At 34.6% G+C, this 16,388-nt stretch overlaps 1 protein-coding gene across 1 annotated transcript in view; it reads left to right on the top strand.

Annotated features, from left to right (window-relative positions):
- The window catches only part of Dmd (dystrophin), a 1,999,854-nt gene that overhangs the window by 332,086 nt on the left and 1,651,380 nt on the right, over positions 1-16,388 (top strand). The window contains exons 3-4 of the mRNA XM_090326714.1: positions 7,323-7,415; positions 12,779-12,856. Of these exons, the coding sequence (XP_090182840.1) occupies positions 7,323-7,415; positions 12,779-12,856 (171 nt within the window). The remainder of the gene's footprint in view (positions 1-7,322; positions 7,416-12,778; positions 12,857-16,388) is intronic.

Genomic DNA, 16,388 nt, shown 5'->3' with positions numbered 1-16,388 from the left:
ATTTTAGTTGAATTTGGGAAATGGCTGCTTTCTAGAAATAAAATACTGTGCACATGTGTTTATAATTAACAAATTTATATAGCTAAATTACTGCACGAAACCCTCCCCTTTATAGTTATGTTATAACAAATAGTTTCTGGTAAAACCTTCTTTTCAATGAGTTGTAAAAGTAAATTTCCCTGTTTTGAGAGTGTCAGGTGCCTATTGAGAATTTTCAAACAACTTTATGGTATAAATGCAAATTTTTATCTTGGGCTTACTTTCTTTTGGCTGTTATTCAGAAAAGTGTTTTCTAGAAACCATAATCTAAAAATGACACTGTTGGTTCACAGAAAATTATTATGATTCACTATTTTTGTTTTGGAAGTGTCTCAATAAAAAATGTGAAAAATGAAGAAAATTAGATGAACAGGGCTTTTTATGTAAAATTATATCAAAATAAGATTCGAGGGGCCGGGAGTTTGTCCTAGTGATAGAGTGCTTGCCTAGCAAGCAAGAAGACCTGGGTTCGATTCCACAGTACCACATACATAGAAAAAAGCCTGAAGTAGTGCTGAGGCTCAAGTGGTAGATCTGTAGCCTTGAGAAAGTTTAAGGACAGTGCCCTGACCCTGAGCTCAAGCCCAGGACTGGCAAAAAACAGACAAACAAACAAAAGAAAGTCAAGGAAATGAGATTACAAAAGTCCACTGATTATTTTCAATTTTCTTGAAGAGAACTTTAAAAGTACATATTAGACAAAAAATAAAAAATGTTTTATGAATATATAAAGATTAATCTTTCAGTTGCAATTATATATTCAATATTTCTGTTGCAATTACATTTTGATGCAAGTAAATTTAGAAATATTTTAAATAATATTTTTGCTTAATTTTTTTAGTTTTACATGAAGCAGAGTAATATACTAAGTCTTGGTTTATAATAATAATAATTATTATTTTTCAAGGTGGTATTGGAGTTTTTTAATGACTGATTTTCCATGAAACTCTTTGTTGAGTCAAATATGTAGAGATTGCCTTTTTCTTCATAATCTATTTCAGCAGTAAAATTATGCTTTCTAACTTGAAATAATTTTTCATTAAAGTTAAATTGTGCTTTCAAAATGATCATTCATAAGGAATTTATCCATTATTGCAATGTTTTCTCTTCTGTGTAGTAACAGAAATCTATAAATGGCATGTACTGGTTTGCTGTCATTATGTAACAAGCTACCTAGGATTTCCAAGGGACTTTCTTCCAATACTCTGGGTTCTGAATATCTTTGATTTATACATCTAGCCCATTTTCTTCCATTTTCTTTTTGGTATGGAAAGATCTCTGCATTATATTAATAGATTTTCTTGCTCTGGTGTAGAGTTGTTGGTCATTAGGATCGTTTCACAAGAAATTAGGTAGAAGGAAAGACAGCTAAGTGTCTTACTTCCAAAGCCCCTTTCAGATGATTCTCTTGGTTATATGTTTGTCTAGGTACAAGTAATAAATCTTTTTTCTCAGTGTTGTCTAAGAATTATTATACTTTGTATTTCTAGTTTCAATAATTTCATTAGAACCTACCTAATGTTTATAAACAATTCCCTGTTAAACTTTCCTAAAATTCTTCATTATGCAAAGACCCTAGGATTCTCAAAGCAGAGAGGAACTCTATATTTCAAGTGATGACATTTAAGAGGAAGGAGCTGTGGGAGAATGCAATACATGTTTACTGAATTATCATTGGTAGAGAGTAGGTTGGATACTTTAAATTTCTTACCTATTTAAATGTCTATGTTAATATTTTAAAGTTAGTTCCTTCTCTTGCTTTGGGACCTGATTTACATAAAGAAGTATGGATTATTCACATAAGTTTTAGAATGAATATATGGGAGGTAATAACTATGGGATATCACTAATAAACAAAGCACTACTCTGTTTACATCCTCACCACATTAACACGCTATGGATAGTAGTACCTAATTTTTTTTTGAAGTTGGAAGTAGTAAGGTACAGAAATGTTGGGAGATGTGCTCAAGGTCACAAATCCAGCATATATCAAAGCAACAATTTCATTCAATATATTCTGAGTATGGAGTAACATTCTTTTTTTTTTTTAATCCATCGTGAGGCTTGAACTCAGATATCGCCCTACTCCTGGGCCTGGGTGCTATCCCTGAGCTCTTCAGCTCAAGGCTACTGCCCTCCCCCTTGAGCCACAGCACCACTTCAGGTTTTCTAGTGATTGACTGGAGATAAGAGTCTCATGGCCTTTAGTGTCCTGGCTCGTTGTGCACAGCAATCCTCAGATTTCAGCCTCCTGAGTATCTAGGATTACAGGCGGGAGCCACCGTGCCTGGATGGAGTAAACATTCTTACGTAGGACTTCCTTATTTTTTTAAAATATTATATCAATTGTACTTTTTTCCCTTTCCAAATTGTGTGTACATTGTTGTGATATCTTTCTATTATTAGATTGTTAAAACTGAATACTAGACCAGGATCATTTTTCTGATGTAAGAGTCATCTTCAGGCCAAACAAATCTATGGTACTAATAATTAGTGTAGTGGTCATTCGTGACAGGAATAGGGCAGAGAAAGGACTATGAAGAAGCTACTAAAGTGCTGATAAGATCTCCATCTTGTTACTGGTAATATAAATATACTCAGTTATGTGAAAACTCATGGAACTACACATATAAGTTTTGTGTACTTTTTTTACCTAAATTTTTGTACTTTTTCTTATATATATACAATTCTGATTTTTGAGACATACTTGAGAATACGACCACCTATGAAAGTAGCATATTGACACTACAATGCTATTTTTCTGTGAGCAGTTCAGAATGCTTTGTATCCCCCATTTTACACGTGTACTTTGTATTTTTTCTGCCCAGAGATTTGTAATCACTGAACACAGTCTCTTAACTTTCTGAGCACTAGATATGTCTATGGCTTGACCTTTCTGTAACCAGAAGGTCATGCCAAATTATCTCTGTGCTCTTTACCGCCTACTAGAACACAGTATTGATCCTTCTACATTTTATGGTTAAAAGGCCAATATCATTAGCAAGAGTCAGAAATCACAGAAATAGTTAAAAATTTTATTTCTGGCCTCTTCCCAGGCTTTTCAGTTTTATTTACCATTTTGCTTATGTCACTTACTAATCTTGTCCATTGCCTGTACTTCTGTATTTTTTCTACATCAACAGTGCTATAGGATTATTGTCTTAATTTATGGTCCTTTCATCTTGTTGTTTGAAAGAAGAATACATTATAAAAGTGACTGCATAAAACTGTTGAGTAATGATCTAAGTTTACAAAGTTCACTTGATATCTTAATCTTGAAAGATATTGAAGACAAAGAGTGACAGGGTCATATGGCCTAAAGAGGTTTTAGTGTTTTACATGTTTAAGAAATGCATTTTTGTGAATTTGAAAGGACAGCTATTAATGAAAAGTTAGTGTTTTCCTGACTATGAATGTCACACCTGCAACAAAAGACATGGTAAGAGAGGGCTTAAATAAAGAGGGGCTTAAATTAAGAACATAGGTGCTGTTCCTGAGCATCTTTTTGCTCAAGGCTAACACTCTACCACTTGAGCCACAGTATCATTTTCTGGCTTTTTATGAGTAGTTTATTGGAGACAAGAATTTCACAAACTGTCCTACCCAGGCTGGCTTTGAACTCAAGCTGCTGAGTAGCTAGGTTTACAGGGTGAGTTACTAGTGCTTGGCTATCTTCCCTTCCCTACTCCCTTCCCTTCCCCATTCCCTTCCCTTCCCTCCCCTCCCCTCCCCTCCCCTCTCTCCCCTCCCCTCCTTTCTTTTCTTTTCGAAACCTGGGGCCTGAGCTCAGGGTCTGAGCACTCTCCTTGGGTTCTATCTCAGGGCTAGCACCCTTCACCTTGAACCATAACAACACTTCTGGCTTTTTCTGTGTATGTGGAACGGAGGAATCAAATCCGGGTCTTTGTGGATGGTAGGCAAGCATTCTTACCACTAGGCCAAAGTCCCAGCTCTCCCTTCCTTCCTTCCTTCCTTCCTTTCTTTCTTTCTTTCTTTCTTTCTTTCTTTCTTTCTTTCTTTCCTTCTTTCCTTCTTTCCTTCTTTCCTTCTTTCCTTCTTTCTATTTCTGTCTGTCTCTCTTTCTTTCTTTCCTTCTTCCTTCCTTCCTAGATTGCTTTCTTAATTTCTTTCTCTCTTTGGTTTTTATTTTTTAATTTTATTGTAAAAGTGATTGACAGAGGGGTTACAGTTACATAAATAAGTTAATAATTTTTCCAGATTTTGCCATTTCCTTACAAATGGAGCAATGGCATTCTACTGAGGAGAAAATGGACTACAAAGAATATGGCTATGGTAGTAGCTTTAGTATGACCTCTTTTATGGTTATTTGGGTGCTGTATTCCAGGGTAACTTCATTGTTTCATTTAGTAGAAGCATACTGTACATACTGTAATGGAACAACCTGAAAATCAGTGTATGAGAATGATGTTGGATTTAAGAATTTCAACTGTGGGGACCGGGATTTGGCCTAGTGGTAGAGTGCTTTCCTAGCTGCATGAAGACCCAGGTTCGATTCCTCGGCACTATATATATATATATATATATATATATATATATATATATATATATATATATGTAAAAGCTGGAAGTGGTGCTGAGGCTCAAGTGATAGAACTTTAGCCTTGATAAAGCCCAAGGACAGTGCTCAGGCCCTGAGCTCAAGGCTAGGACTGGAAAAATAAAGAATTTCAACTGTGATACTCAGTCGTGGGTATTGAACTCTAGATCTGGGCGCTGTCCCTGAGCTCAAGGCTAGCTCCCTACCCCTTGAGCCACAGCGCCACTTCCGGTTTCCTGTGCTTAATTGGAGATAAGATTTTCACAGTCTTTAGTGCCTGGGCTGACTTTGGACCTCGATCCTCAGATCTGTTTCCTGAGTAGTAGGATTACAGGCATGAGCCGCAGTGCCCGGCTTTCAACTGTGCTACTTTTATGTATCATTGAATATAAGTATTTTCAATATTAGGTATCATACATAGAACTGAATTTTTCTCAATTTCCTCAGTCTAGGTATCTGAAGTAGATCCATCTGGAAGCCTTTCAATAGCCTACTTTATTTTGGTAGACTTTAGTTTAAAAATGAGAATGAAAAAATACCCACTTTGCCTTATTGACCTTCATGGGCCACTTGCTCCACAAACCAACTATAGTTCTTACATTCTTTTTGCCTTTTTAACTAAGGGAAGCATGCTTTCTCAACTTGCTTTTATTCACTTACTTGTTTGGCTGATATTCTTCGACTTGAGCCATACTTCCAGCCTTGCTTTTGTGTAGTTATTGTGGACATGAAGGCTCATGGCCCCTTCCGACTCAGCTGGCTTTGGGCCTTGATCCTCTAGTTTTCAGCTTCTTGAGTAGATAAGATTGTCAACATGACCCACTAGCACCCAGTTCATTCTTACTTCTTAGAAACTAAGCAGTACTTTTAGTCTATATCTTAAGTATTGCTTCCTATTTCCATTGTCTGCTTATTTTTGAAGGAGCATTTTGCCATTCACATCTTTCCTGTTTTGACAGATTTTGTCTATCAATATAGATATATATTTTTTTCTTAAGAACATCATCAGCTGTGTTTTATTTTCTTTAAAATGTGACACATTGTTGTGTGCAAGTTTCCATCTTGATACATTTAGAAGCCATACTTTCTCAATTGCATCTACAAACTATTGATCTGAACACATCTTCTTTCTTGATAGAAGCAATCCAAAGAGTAGATAAGAAGTGAATGTCCTAAAGAATAATGTGAAATCCATCAATAGGCATTTTAAGAAATAATTATGATTGCATATCTTTGCTATGGTAAATAGTCGTGCAATGAACCAACCCAGACGCCCCTCAGTTGATGAGTGGATCAACAAGATGTGGTATTTATACACAATGGAATTCTATGCTGCTGTCAGAAAGAAGGACATCGCCCCATTTGTAAGGAAATGGAAAGACTTAGAAAAATTCATATTAAGTGAAGTAAGCCAGACTCAATGGAACATATGCTCAATGGTTTCCCTCTTCTGTCAAAATCAGTAGAAAACTTGGGCTCTCCTAGCAGAGATTTGCAATAGAACAAAACCTAGATACATAAGGCCAAATAGTATGACACTAAATGAAAAGACATCCAGGATATAGAAACAAAAGCCATATAATGAGTGATTGTTGTCCTTAATATTCTGTTATCTCTCATCTCTTTTGCCATCCTTGGTTATCTCATATTGTTACAGTATTTCACCTTGTTATCTGATATATTGTATATATGTGTATTTGGTTATTAGAAATCTGATAGGAAAGGGGGGAAAAAAGTTGAGGGGCTGGGATTGGGGGAGGGGAATGGGGACCAAGACATGAGAAAGGGTATCAATGTATGTGAAGTAATGCACCATCTATCTGGCGAATATAATGTAACCCTTCTATTAATTACCATAAAAATATATGAAAAAAAAATTTTTCTATGGAACAAGTAGAATTGTAAGAACTGGGCAATGTCTGACTGATTTACCTGTGTATACTCCAACATGTGGATTGGGTTTTTGTGGGTGTAGTATATGTCCATGACTCATAAATTAGGACATTCCAGATAGCCTGTGTGATTAATGAGCTGACAATATGTAAGACTTGTAGGCTTTTAACAAGAAAAATAAAATTATGGTAACCTATGATAAAAATGAAATACCTGGAAGATAATGAAATTGAAGGAAAACGCCAATGACATAGCATACAACAGAAAGAACAAAGGACTTATGAGTTAGATACATGTAACCCTAAATCTTAGCTTTAGCTCCTTTAAATTTTGTGACAAAGTGCTATATATTCGGGGCCAGGAGTTTTGCCTAGTGGTAGAGTGCTTGCCTAGCATGCACAAAGACCCATGTTCAATTCCTTGGTACCACACACATAGATACACCACCGAAAGTGGTGCTGAGGCTGAAGTGGAAGAGCTCTAGCCTTGAGAAAGTCCACGGACAGTGCTCAGGCCCTGAGCTCAAGCCCAGGACTGGCAAAAAAAAAGTGCTATATATTCAACCTCTTTGTAACTTACCTCCATGATCAGTCTATTAATGCTAACTTCAGAGACATGTAAGTAACTTTATAAGTCTACTCATTTAGCACTATGCTTATGTTAGATAATGTTGGAGAATTACTTTTCCTTAAAGTAAACTGTTTTATTTATCATCCTTAGTAAATTATTAATTACATGCACAAAATATCCTTAAATCTAAGTTTAAATTTTAAAAAGCATAATCATGGAGATGAATCATGTTAGGCATTACTATATATGTTCTGTATTTCAGTTTGGAAAACAGCACATAGAGAACCTCTTCACTGACCTTCAGGATGGGCGACACCTCTTAGACCTCCTTGAAGGCCTGACGGGGCAAAAACTGGTAGGAAATATATTTTCATGAATTTACATGATCTTCAGTAAAATTTCAGACTACAATCTATCATTTTATCTAGTAAAATCTGCTAATTTACTAAGTGCTCATTAACTCACAATCAAAGATCCATTTCTGAATAAAACAATCTCATTTTAAAATTTTCATTTTGATATAGTCTATCACATGCAGAACAAAGTCACTTTTCCAGAAATAGACCTCATGCTAATTAATAGACATTATATGCCTTTACCTATTTGCTATTTTCTTAATGAATGCCATTATAAATGCTTTAATGCATAATGATCTTTAAAATTATCTTTGTGATTTTGTATATTGTTCAGTTATTTTTCAAAGAGCTTGTAACAATTACTTTATGAATAACAGAACACTTATTTGGGGACACAGGGATAAATTGTATGCTATTTTCAATAGCATAAGTGGTAAGAATGTAACTTCTCTTTTAGAACTGTCATTTTGTTTTGTCTTAGAGCCTGGCTCTGGACAGAAATAATTGTTATAGTCAGTTATAGGTCAATAAAGTCATTGGTAAGTCTCAGTTCAGTTGACCAAGGTCTCATAATTCGGAAGAGCTGTTAATCTGGATCTCCTGAGTTAAAAATTCTTTAGTTTACTGTTATTCTTATAAGCAGTTTAAGACCTCAGTTTACAGTAAGCCACTTAGCATATTTAATGAATCCTACTAAATTACTACCTCAATCCCTTCACTTTGCACTCATGACTATTGTTTCATACATTTTTGTAAATAATATACAAATTCTAGCTGTCATCAGTGTCAAAGTAGTCAGAAGTTCTGATTCTACAATTATCTTGCACCAAGCCAAGTTGATTTTTGTTCTATTGTATATTCATGTTTTTTCCTGCGTAGGATAGTTTTACTTTTCTTTTTTCCTTTCCACTTTCCTTTCTTTACCTTTTCATTTTGAGTATTTTCTTCAGAGCTGACAAACTCAGACCCTTGCACTTGCAATGCCAGTATTCCTACACTGAGCTAAATCCACAACCACATGCTTTGTTTTAATTACATATTTTTGTTTTCTGTACTTCTGTCTGTTCTAACAGGCTTTCAGAAATTTTTTTCTACTTGTCAGGAAACCTTTCCCAAATTCTCTTTGCTAATCTCTCCCCATTCTTAAAGATATTAAACCTCCTATTTTACCTTTTTGTCTTATTTTTTTGGTGTTTTTGTGTGTATATGACTCCTCAAGTAAATGGTGATGTTCTAAAGGAAAAAGATGTATCTTATGCTTTTATTTTCTTCAGTCCTTGTGAATTGCTAAATAGAATTATCTATTGCAAAATTCAAAGTGATGCACTATTTTTTTGACAATTCTGAAATTTGAACATAGGACCTTACATTCACTTGATTTTCTTATTCAGGACACATGCTTTCCTACTAGAGCCAGGCTTTCAACCCAGCTTTACGCTGATCATCAGGGAGATGGAATGTCAAAGACTTTCTCTGGTAGGACTAGCTTCAAACTGTGATCATCTAGCTCACAGCCTTCTAAGGAGCTAGAATTACAGGAATGTACTAGGCTTTCATTTTAAGGAAAAAGTAAACTCAGAGTTATTGCTGTATATCCCCTCAATTTGTTTTATAAAATTCAAGAGCATATAATTATATTGGTTAGGAATACATTTTTGTATAATCATCCATATTCTTACTGCAAAAATATATATACATACGTATATTTACAAAATATGAATATTTACATATAAGTATATGTTGGGAGCCAGAGTGGAATCAGATTGTACCTTGATTTGCATCAGACAATGGCTTTATTGTCTTATTGTTTTATGGCCTTATTCTGTTTAAATAACCTGAGATTTACCATATGAATGTAACAGCTGGAAGTTCCCGGGTTTCAAGAAGGGATATAAGCCTGGAGTTGACAATGAACGAGGGGCAGTTTTTGCCTGGGCTGCAGACCTCCCAGACCCGATGTGTTTGTCTCTCTTCTATTTTTTTCAGTCCCTGTCCCCTATTTCAGGAATCCCAATTTGCTGCCGGTAGGCCCCGGCAAGTATATATGTAAATAGATACAGAAATTAGTGTAATATTCTTTTGTATTCTGGGAGTCAGTTCTGATTCTAATTATAGTACTAAACTTTAGTACCTTACAATTGTTTAGGTTTATTTGTTCAAAATATATCCTTGTTTGTGCATAAGAATTTAATTTAATTTCTCCCCTTTCTAAATGTGTATTTACCATTTCTCTGTTATGCTAAAACATCTTCTAGTCATTTTTTTACATGGAGTCAATACTGCCATTACCAAAAACAACTTTGCCACAGTTCAACATCTCATTTATCACAATGTTTAGAATGGGGAATTTCAGCAAAAGACAAAAAAGTAGAAAAAATTTAGATGATTTGAGATATTCATTAGGATAAAGTATCCTTAAATTTTCTATATAGATGCATAGATAAAATGAGTATACTATGTAAGATGCACTGAAGGAAAATGGCAAATATCCACAACTTTGGTAGATGACAAAAGAACAAAAATACCCAAACATTCATCATACAAGTCAATATATATGGTGTAATTTTAGTAATTGTTTCAAATGGAGTCTGTTATCCATCCTTCATCCCAGGCATAGATCTGTCAGCCTTTGTCAGCAAATATCAACTTTACCAAAGAACAGAATTACCTGTGTCATGGATGTTCCCAATTTGATTGAGTTCTCCAATTCCCTGAGTCTAGTCTTCAGTCCTAATATTTTTTACAGGGACTTACCTTGTACACCTAACAGAAATTATGAATACTATAAAACAGAGATATTAGTAAACAGTTTGGAAGTATCTGTTTGGATTATGGGTTCAGGGCATCTCCTGAACATTCCCCATAGAGGGAAGGAAATTATTTGTCTTATAACTATAAAATTAAAATTACAGCATAAAAAGATCCTAATGGGGCAGATTTTAGCTTTAGGATCAGAAACAGCAGCTTTTTATTTTTTTGAAAATTCCTTTGGTTGCCAAAAATATACACATGTGTATATAGATATTCACATTTTTAATTTGGAGTTTAAACAAAAAATGCTACTAAATTATCACTGCAATTCTTATGTTATTGACTAAATGAAAATGTGTGTCCTTCCTAAATATTATGCCAAGGAATGATGTAAGTAATAATTGTCAAAACTCGAAGTTCCTAAAAGTAACATTACAGGTACATTTTTTGAGTATGTGTATGTACATTTTCTTACTGTTTTCCTTTTGAGCTAAAGTATCTTTGTGTGGCCTTATTTTCTCTTTGTGGTGGAAAGTGGTAAAACAGCAAAATGTAAATCTTTATCTCTTTTTTAACTATAATTAATACAAGGGTTACATTATATTCACCAGACAGAAGGTGCATTACTACATATTGATAACCCTTCTCATGTTTTTGTTCCCATTTCCCTCCCCCCACCCTCTCCTCTCATCTTATTTTCCCCCTTCCCTATCCTATTTCAAATAAACATATATACAATATACCAGGTAACAAGGTAAGATACTGTAACAATATGAGATAACCAAGGGTCAACACAAGAGATGAGAAATAACATAGCACTTAAGAACAACAATCACATTATATGGCTCTTGTTTCCATATCCTGGAGATCCTTTCATTTAGCCTCATCCTATATTGCCTTATGTAGCTAGGTTTTGCCCTATTGTAAACCTCTGCTAGGAGAGTCCAAGGTTTATACTAATTATGACAAATGAGGGAAAGGACTGAGCCTATGTTCCTTTGAGTCTGTAAGCCTTTATCTCTTTGACATTAGTGCAACAAATATCTAGGAGAAAAAAATGGAGATTCCATAAAAAAATGAAAGAGTCGAGTACTATTATCATTTGGGAAGTTCAGTAGGAAATCTACAAGTAAGGGATTCACAAGTAGAGAATTACTTGAGAGGAACAAGAGTATTTCTGGAAAGTATGAGACCAGAAATTGAAAGCAAAATAATAGATTGCTTAGTCTGAGCATGTATAAAATTAGTACACTAATGAAAACAAAGTAAATATGGAAATTTTGGCTCTATAAGCACAAACAAAAATTGATTTCCTGATTCTACCAATGACTGTTTCTACGACTATGCATTAACTTTTAATTTCCAGTTGAGTTATTTCCTTACGAGTATCATGGAGATGAAATTATCTTCCATGTGAAGGAAATCAGAGTTAGTACCTACCATTTACTACCAAATCAATGATAGTAAGGAACTTATTGTACTTATGTGATAGGCACCAATCTAAGTGCTTAATGCACATTGAATTTTCTCAAAAATAGTAGAGAACAGTTACTTCAACTCAGTTTTAACAACTGGTACAGAAAAACTGTAAAATTTACCCAAGTTCACATAATGCAAAAATGGCAGACTTGGAAACATAACTGAGATGTCACAGTTTCATATTTTATGCCTTTGACTAAAATATATGCACCCTACATTTTAGATGAAAACTAAGGAAATAGTTATCAGTAACAGTGGACTTTGTAATCATTGAAGATATGTAAAATAAATTAAGAACAGTGAGTGAGAAGGAAAGGAAACTCAGATGTATTCTGGGTAATGGCTAGCAAGGATTTAAGATAAAGGAAATGTGAATGGCGTGAAGGTACATACCTAAGATTCTACCAATCAGGAAGTGGAAGCAGAAGAATTATGAGCCTGGACTATAAGAATACAGGTAAGAATGTAAAATAAATGAAAATAGAAGCAAAGAACGAATACAGTGGAATTTCTAAAACTTTACAATTGGATAAATGGGGTAATTTGTGTATCACAATGAATTATACAGATGTCAGTTTAAAAATTACAGGATGAGATATATTTTGGGGCTAAAATGTGGATTAAGGAACTAAAGATGATTGAGGTTTTCTGCATCAGTGACTAGGCTAACTGTGATAATAGTCAATAAAGTAGTTTTCTTTAGCTCGATTTAGCATTATATAACTTTAAGACTCACATCTTCTTTCTTAACAAATGTAGAGATTTACTGTTTATCTCATTCTTAACTGTTTTTATCTATTATACTGAGGTTTTCTGTCATTTAGAGGTATACACTAATCCATATTGGCTACAGGATGAAGGAGCAGCCAGGATTTGTAAGGGGTTGGGGGGGGAAGAGGGTGGACAAAATGCTTTCATTGCCATGGAGTGATTGGTTTATTTTTTAAAGCAGTAGGCCCAGGACAATTAGCCCAAAGCCTGAAGATTCCTTCTATCAATCTCTCACAGTTTGGATTCATTTAAATGTAAAATATTCAAAACATAAGGGTGAATTTACATATCCTTGTATTTCTAAAAGATTTTTTACTCTCTCCCTCTCTGCTGGGTAGTGAACACAACATTTTTTTTTCAGCCAAAAGAAAAAGGATCTACAAGAGTTCATGCCCTTAACAATGTCAACAAGGCACTGCGGGTCTTGCAGAACAATAATGTAAGTAGTGACCTGGACAGGGTCTGGATGCCATAAGACAGCATGCTTAATGTTTGAGTGAGAGCATCAGCCCTATAAATAGTGAGATCATATCTCCAGTTCTCCTGTAAATCAAAGCAGTTCTTATTACAAGCATATGTTCCAGTTCCTTTGTGTGCTTGTGGCTAATGCAATTCAGGAAGAAAAGGCAGTAAAAGACATGGATCAGACCTTATAGGTCTTTTCATGTTGTTTTGGATTTGACTTGATGTAGCTATATCTGGTAGACAAATTAAGTCCTTTATATAGCATTGTTCTGAGCAACAAATGGATTTTATTTACTCTTATTTTTACACATTCACTGTGTTCAAATGTGATTATAAGGAAGTTTGAATCAAGCTCACAGTTACTAAGCACCACACAAAACATGTAAAGTATACAGAAAAACATTACCGTTTGGAAATATATGAGTTGAATTAGAAAAAAATAAATAATTGTTGCTATATGAGGGGGCAGGTTAGAGGAATTCTTATCTCCTCTATGTCATATCACTCCCATGATGCCCTTGAAGGTAATCAATTCTCTTTCTTATTAACTTCCCACAACCTACCTAATTGACTGCTGCATTTACTAGGCACTTTTAGCAGCTTCGTAATCATATTACAGCTCTTTCAAGGGTAAATTCAAATGTATTGATCCGGTAGTCTTAGAATAACTATAAGCTTTAATAGATTATTAATTATATACACTCCTTCAAATGTTGCTCACCTCATCTGGTAAGGAGAGGATGTGATAGATTATTGGAATGGAGAGTGTGTAACAATTCACTTTACGAATTTAGGACCAGTATTGGTTAGTATCTTTAAGTGTTATTATAGCCTGAGTGTCTCATGCTGTCAATCCTAGCTATTTTGGAGGCTGACATCTGAAGATCACAATTGAAAGCCAGCCTGGCCAGGAAATTCATTAAGCACCAAAAAAAAAAAAAAAAGCCAGAAGTCGAACTATGGCTCAAGTGGTAGAAAACTAGCCTTGAGCAAGTAAGCCTCAGGAACAGCATCTAGGCCCTGGGTTCAATTTCTCTGCAATACTAGTGCATGTGTAGTCACACACACACACACATACACACATACACAAACACACAACAACATGTTCCATTTCAAACTAAAAATAGACAAATAGCAAAACTACCAAGATGGGGTACTGTCAGTCTACTTCCTGTAAGATTACCTGTGTAGTGTTGAGATTCATAAGATATAAACATGGAATTCTTTGCACAGAAGAAAAGAAGCTTGTTTTCAAAAAGACATTTTCAGGACCTTTGATATCACATTCATTTTGTGTTCTCATCTTCTCTCAAGTCCTTCCATTTCAGCCTGTTCTACTGCCGTTGACCACTAGTTTTGGCATATTCCTTAGTTCTATAATAACTCCTTCATTAACCCTATTTTTCAGTTACCTTTTTTACCCTATCCTGACTTTGAATTCTTACTTAAATTCTGCTTATGACATAAGGAGTTTCTGTTTTTTCACCTTGCAACACTTATATCTCACCAATCCAGATGCCACATTTTCATTCTGATTGATATTCTATGTGGTGCCTATTCTTGCTATCAATTATTTAGCTTGGAAAACCACTTATGGAGAAGAAATTATGTCTAAGTGCAATAACACTGTCATTACAATGTTTGCTGAGAACAAAGCTCATTTTTAGTAAAGTTGGCTGTGATTTCAGAAAGCAAACCAAAGGAAGTACAATATCCTGTGCAATTAGGAAAAACTACCAAGTGGTTGTTATCCTTGTCTTTATGAATTCTAGATAGAGAATATATCTGTAGTTTCCACTTATTTGTAACTTACTGAAGATGGACAGCAAATCCCCCAGATGTCATTTCTTAAACTTCCTCCACTGTTACTTTTGAAAAGTTCCCTTCCTGAGGCACTCTAACTTAATTTTACAGTTCTTTCTCTCTGTTGACTCAAATGAAAAGAGATGAGTAGTATTAAATGAGTAGTGTCAATGATAAGTGTCCATTTATTTGTTTAATTTTAATTTTTGTCAGATAAGGAGCTTGAACTTAGGGTCTAGACGCTGTGCCTGAATTCTTTTCCTCAAAGCTAGTTCTCTACCTCTTTTTTATTTATAACATATATTTTCTTAGATATAACTTCACATATTTTTTAGATATAACTTTCATTCAAAAAGTTTTTCTTGGGCCTGGAGTTTGGCCTAGTGGTTAAAGTGCTTGCCTAGCATGCACGAAGACCTGGGTTCGATTCCACGGTACCACATACATAGAAAAAAGCCGGAAGTGGTGTTGAGGCTCAAGTGGTAGACCTCTAGCCTTGAGAAAGTCCAAGGACAGTGCTCAGGCCCTGAGCTCAAGCCCAGGACTGGCCAAAAAAAAAGTTTTTCTTCAATCAAATACTTGCATTATTACTCATTTGATATCCAGTTGCACAATTTTTAGACTACTAATGTAATTTAGCAATTTCAAATGTGATAGGGAATTTTTATGGCACTCATATTTGCAAATTTGAGTCCAGACACTTGAGCTTTCTTGCCTTGCTTGCTCATACCTAGTGCTCTTCCATTTTACCCCTTACAGCACACCTCTAAACATTACATTTTCCTCATTTCGTTGAGATAAAGTCTACTGGGATTTTCTAGCCTGACTGGCCTCAAACTACCATTCTCTGAATCACAGTCTCCTGCTTAGATAGGCTTATGTGTGTGAACCATTAGTAAACAGCTTGACAGTAAGATATATGAGGGTATAAAAAGGGCCTACTGGAAGCATTATGATCCTTTCCATGCAAAGAGGTTTTCCAGATTGTATTTTCTTTTTACCTCATAAGATTTTCATTTTACAATATATAAATTACATAATCTTTTAAAGGTTTTTTACAAAAATGTAGTATGGCAAGATTGGCTACATATATATAGCCAGGTGTTTATTGATTTAGCATGATTTAATGCTAGATGACCCAACTGTAGAGCTTATAACAATACTCAGTATGCCCTATCTTGAATTATCACATGGTAGCAAGCTTTTATTTTTTACAAGGTAATTTCAGATGTACAATTGAAATGGCAGAAAGCAAATAAAGCCATTCCTACACTATTAAGCCACAGATCCAAAATGAGCTTTTTAAGCCTAGGGTGAACATTCAGATGTCAGCTATATTCAAGTCTTCACTTAATCATATCACTGAAAATTTTCACTGAAATAGATTGAATGGTTGTCAAATGTCACTGATCTGAAAAGTAATATAGTGTTCATTCTTGCTGATATATGATCTTAGATAAAGACAACTCCAAAATTATCTTTAAGACAGCTATTTTATATGTTCTTTATTGAGAAGCTTAAATACCATCTAATATATTTGCAGTATGTCATACCATAATATCTTTCAGTGAATATAATCTGTTTCCTTTAATCACTCATAAAAGTAGTTTAAATAAGTTCTAAATTTTAAAGATAATTTATGCTAGAAAAACTTTGTCCTTTTAAATTTTTCTTTTTTATTTAATTTTATTGTTAGGATGCTA

This window comes from Megascapheus bottae, chromosome X (genome assembly GCF_031878675.1).
Source record: "Megascapheus bottae isolate mThoBot1 chromosome X, mThoBot2.hap1, whole genome shotgun sequence".
NCBI classification, from domain to species: domain Eukaryota; kingdom Metazoa; phylum Chordata; class Mammalia; order Rodentia; family Geomyidae; genus Megascapheus; species Megascapheus bottae.
Note: the sequence above shows the minus strand (reverse complement) of the source record. Positions and strands in the feature narration are given on the sequence as shown.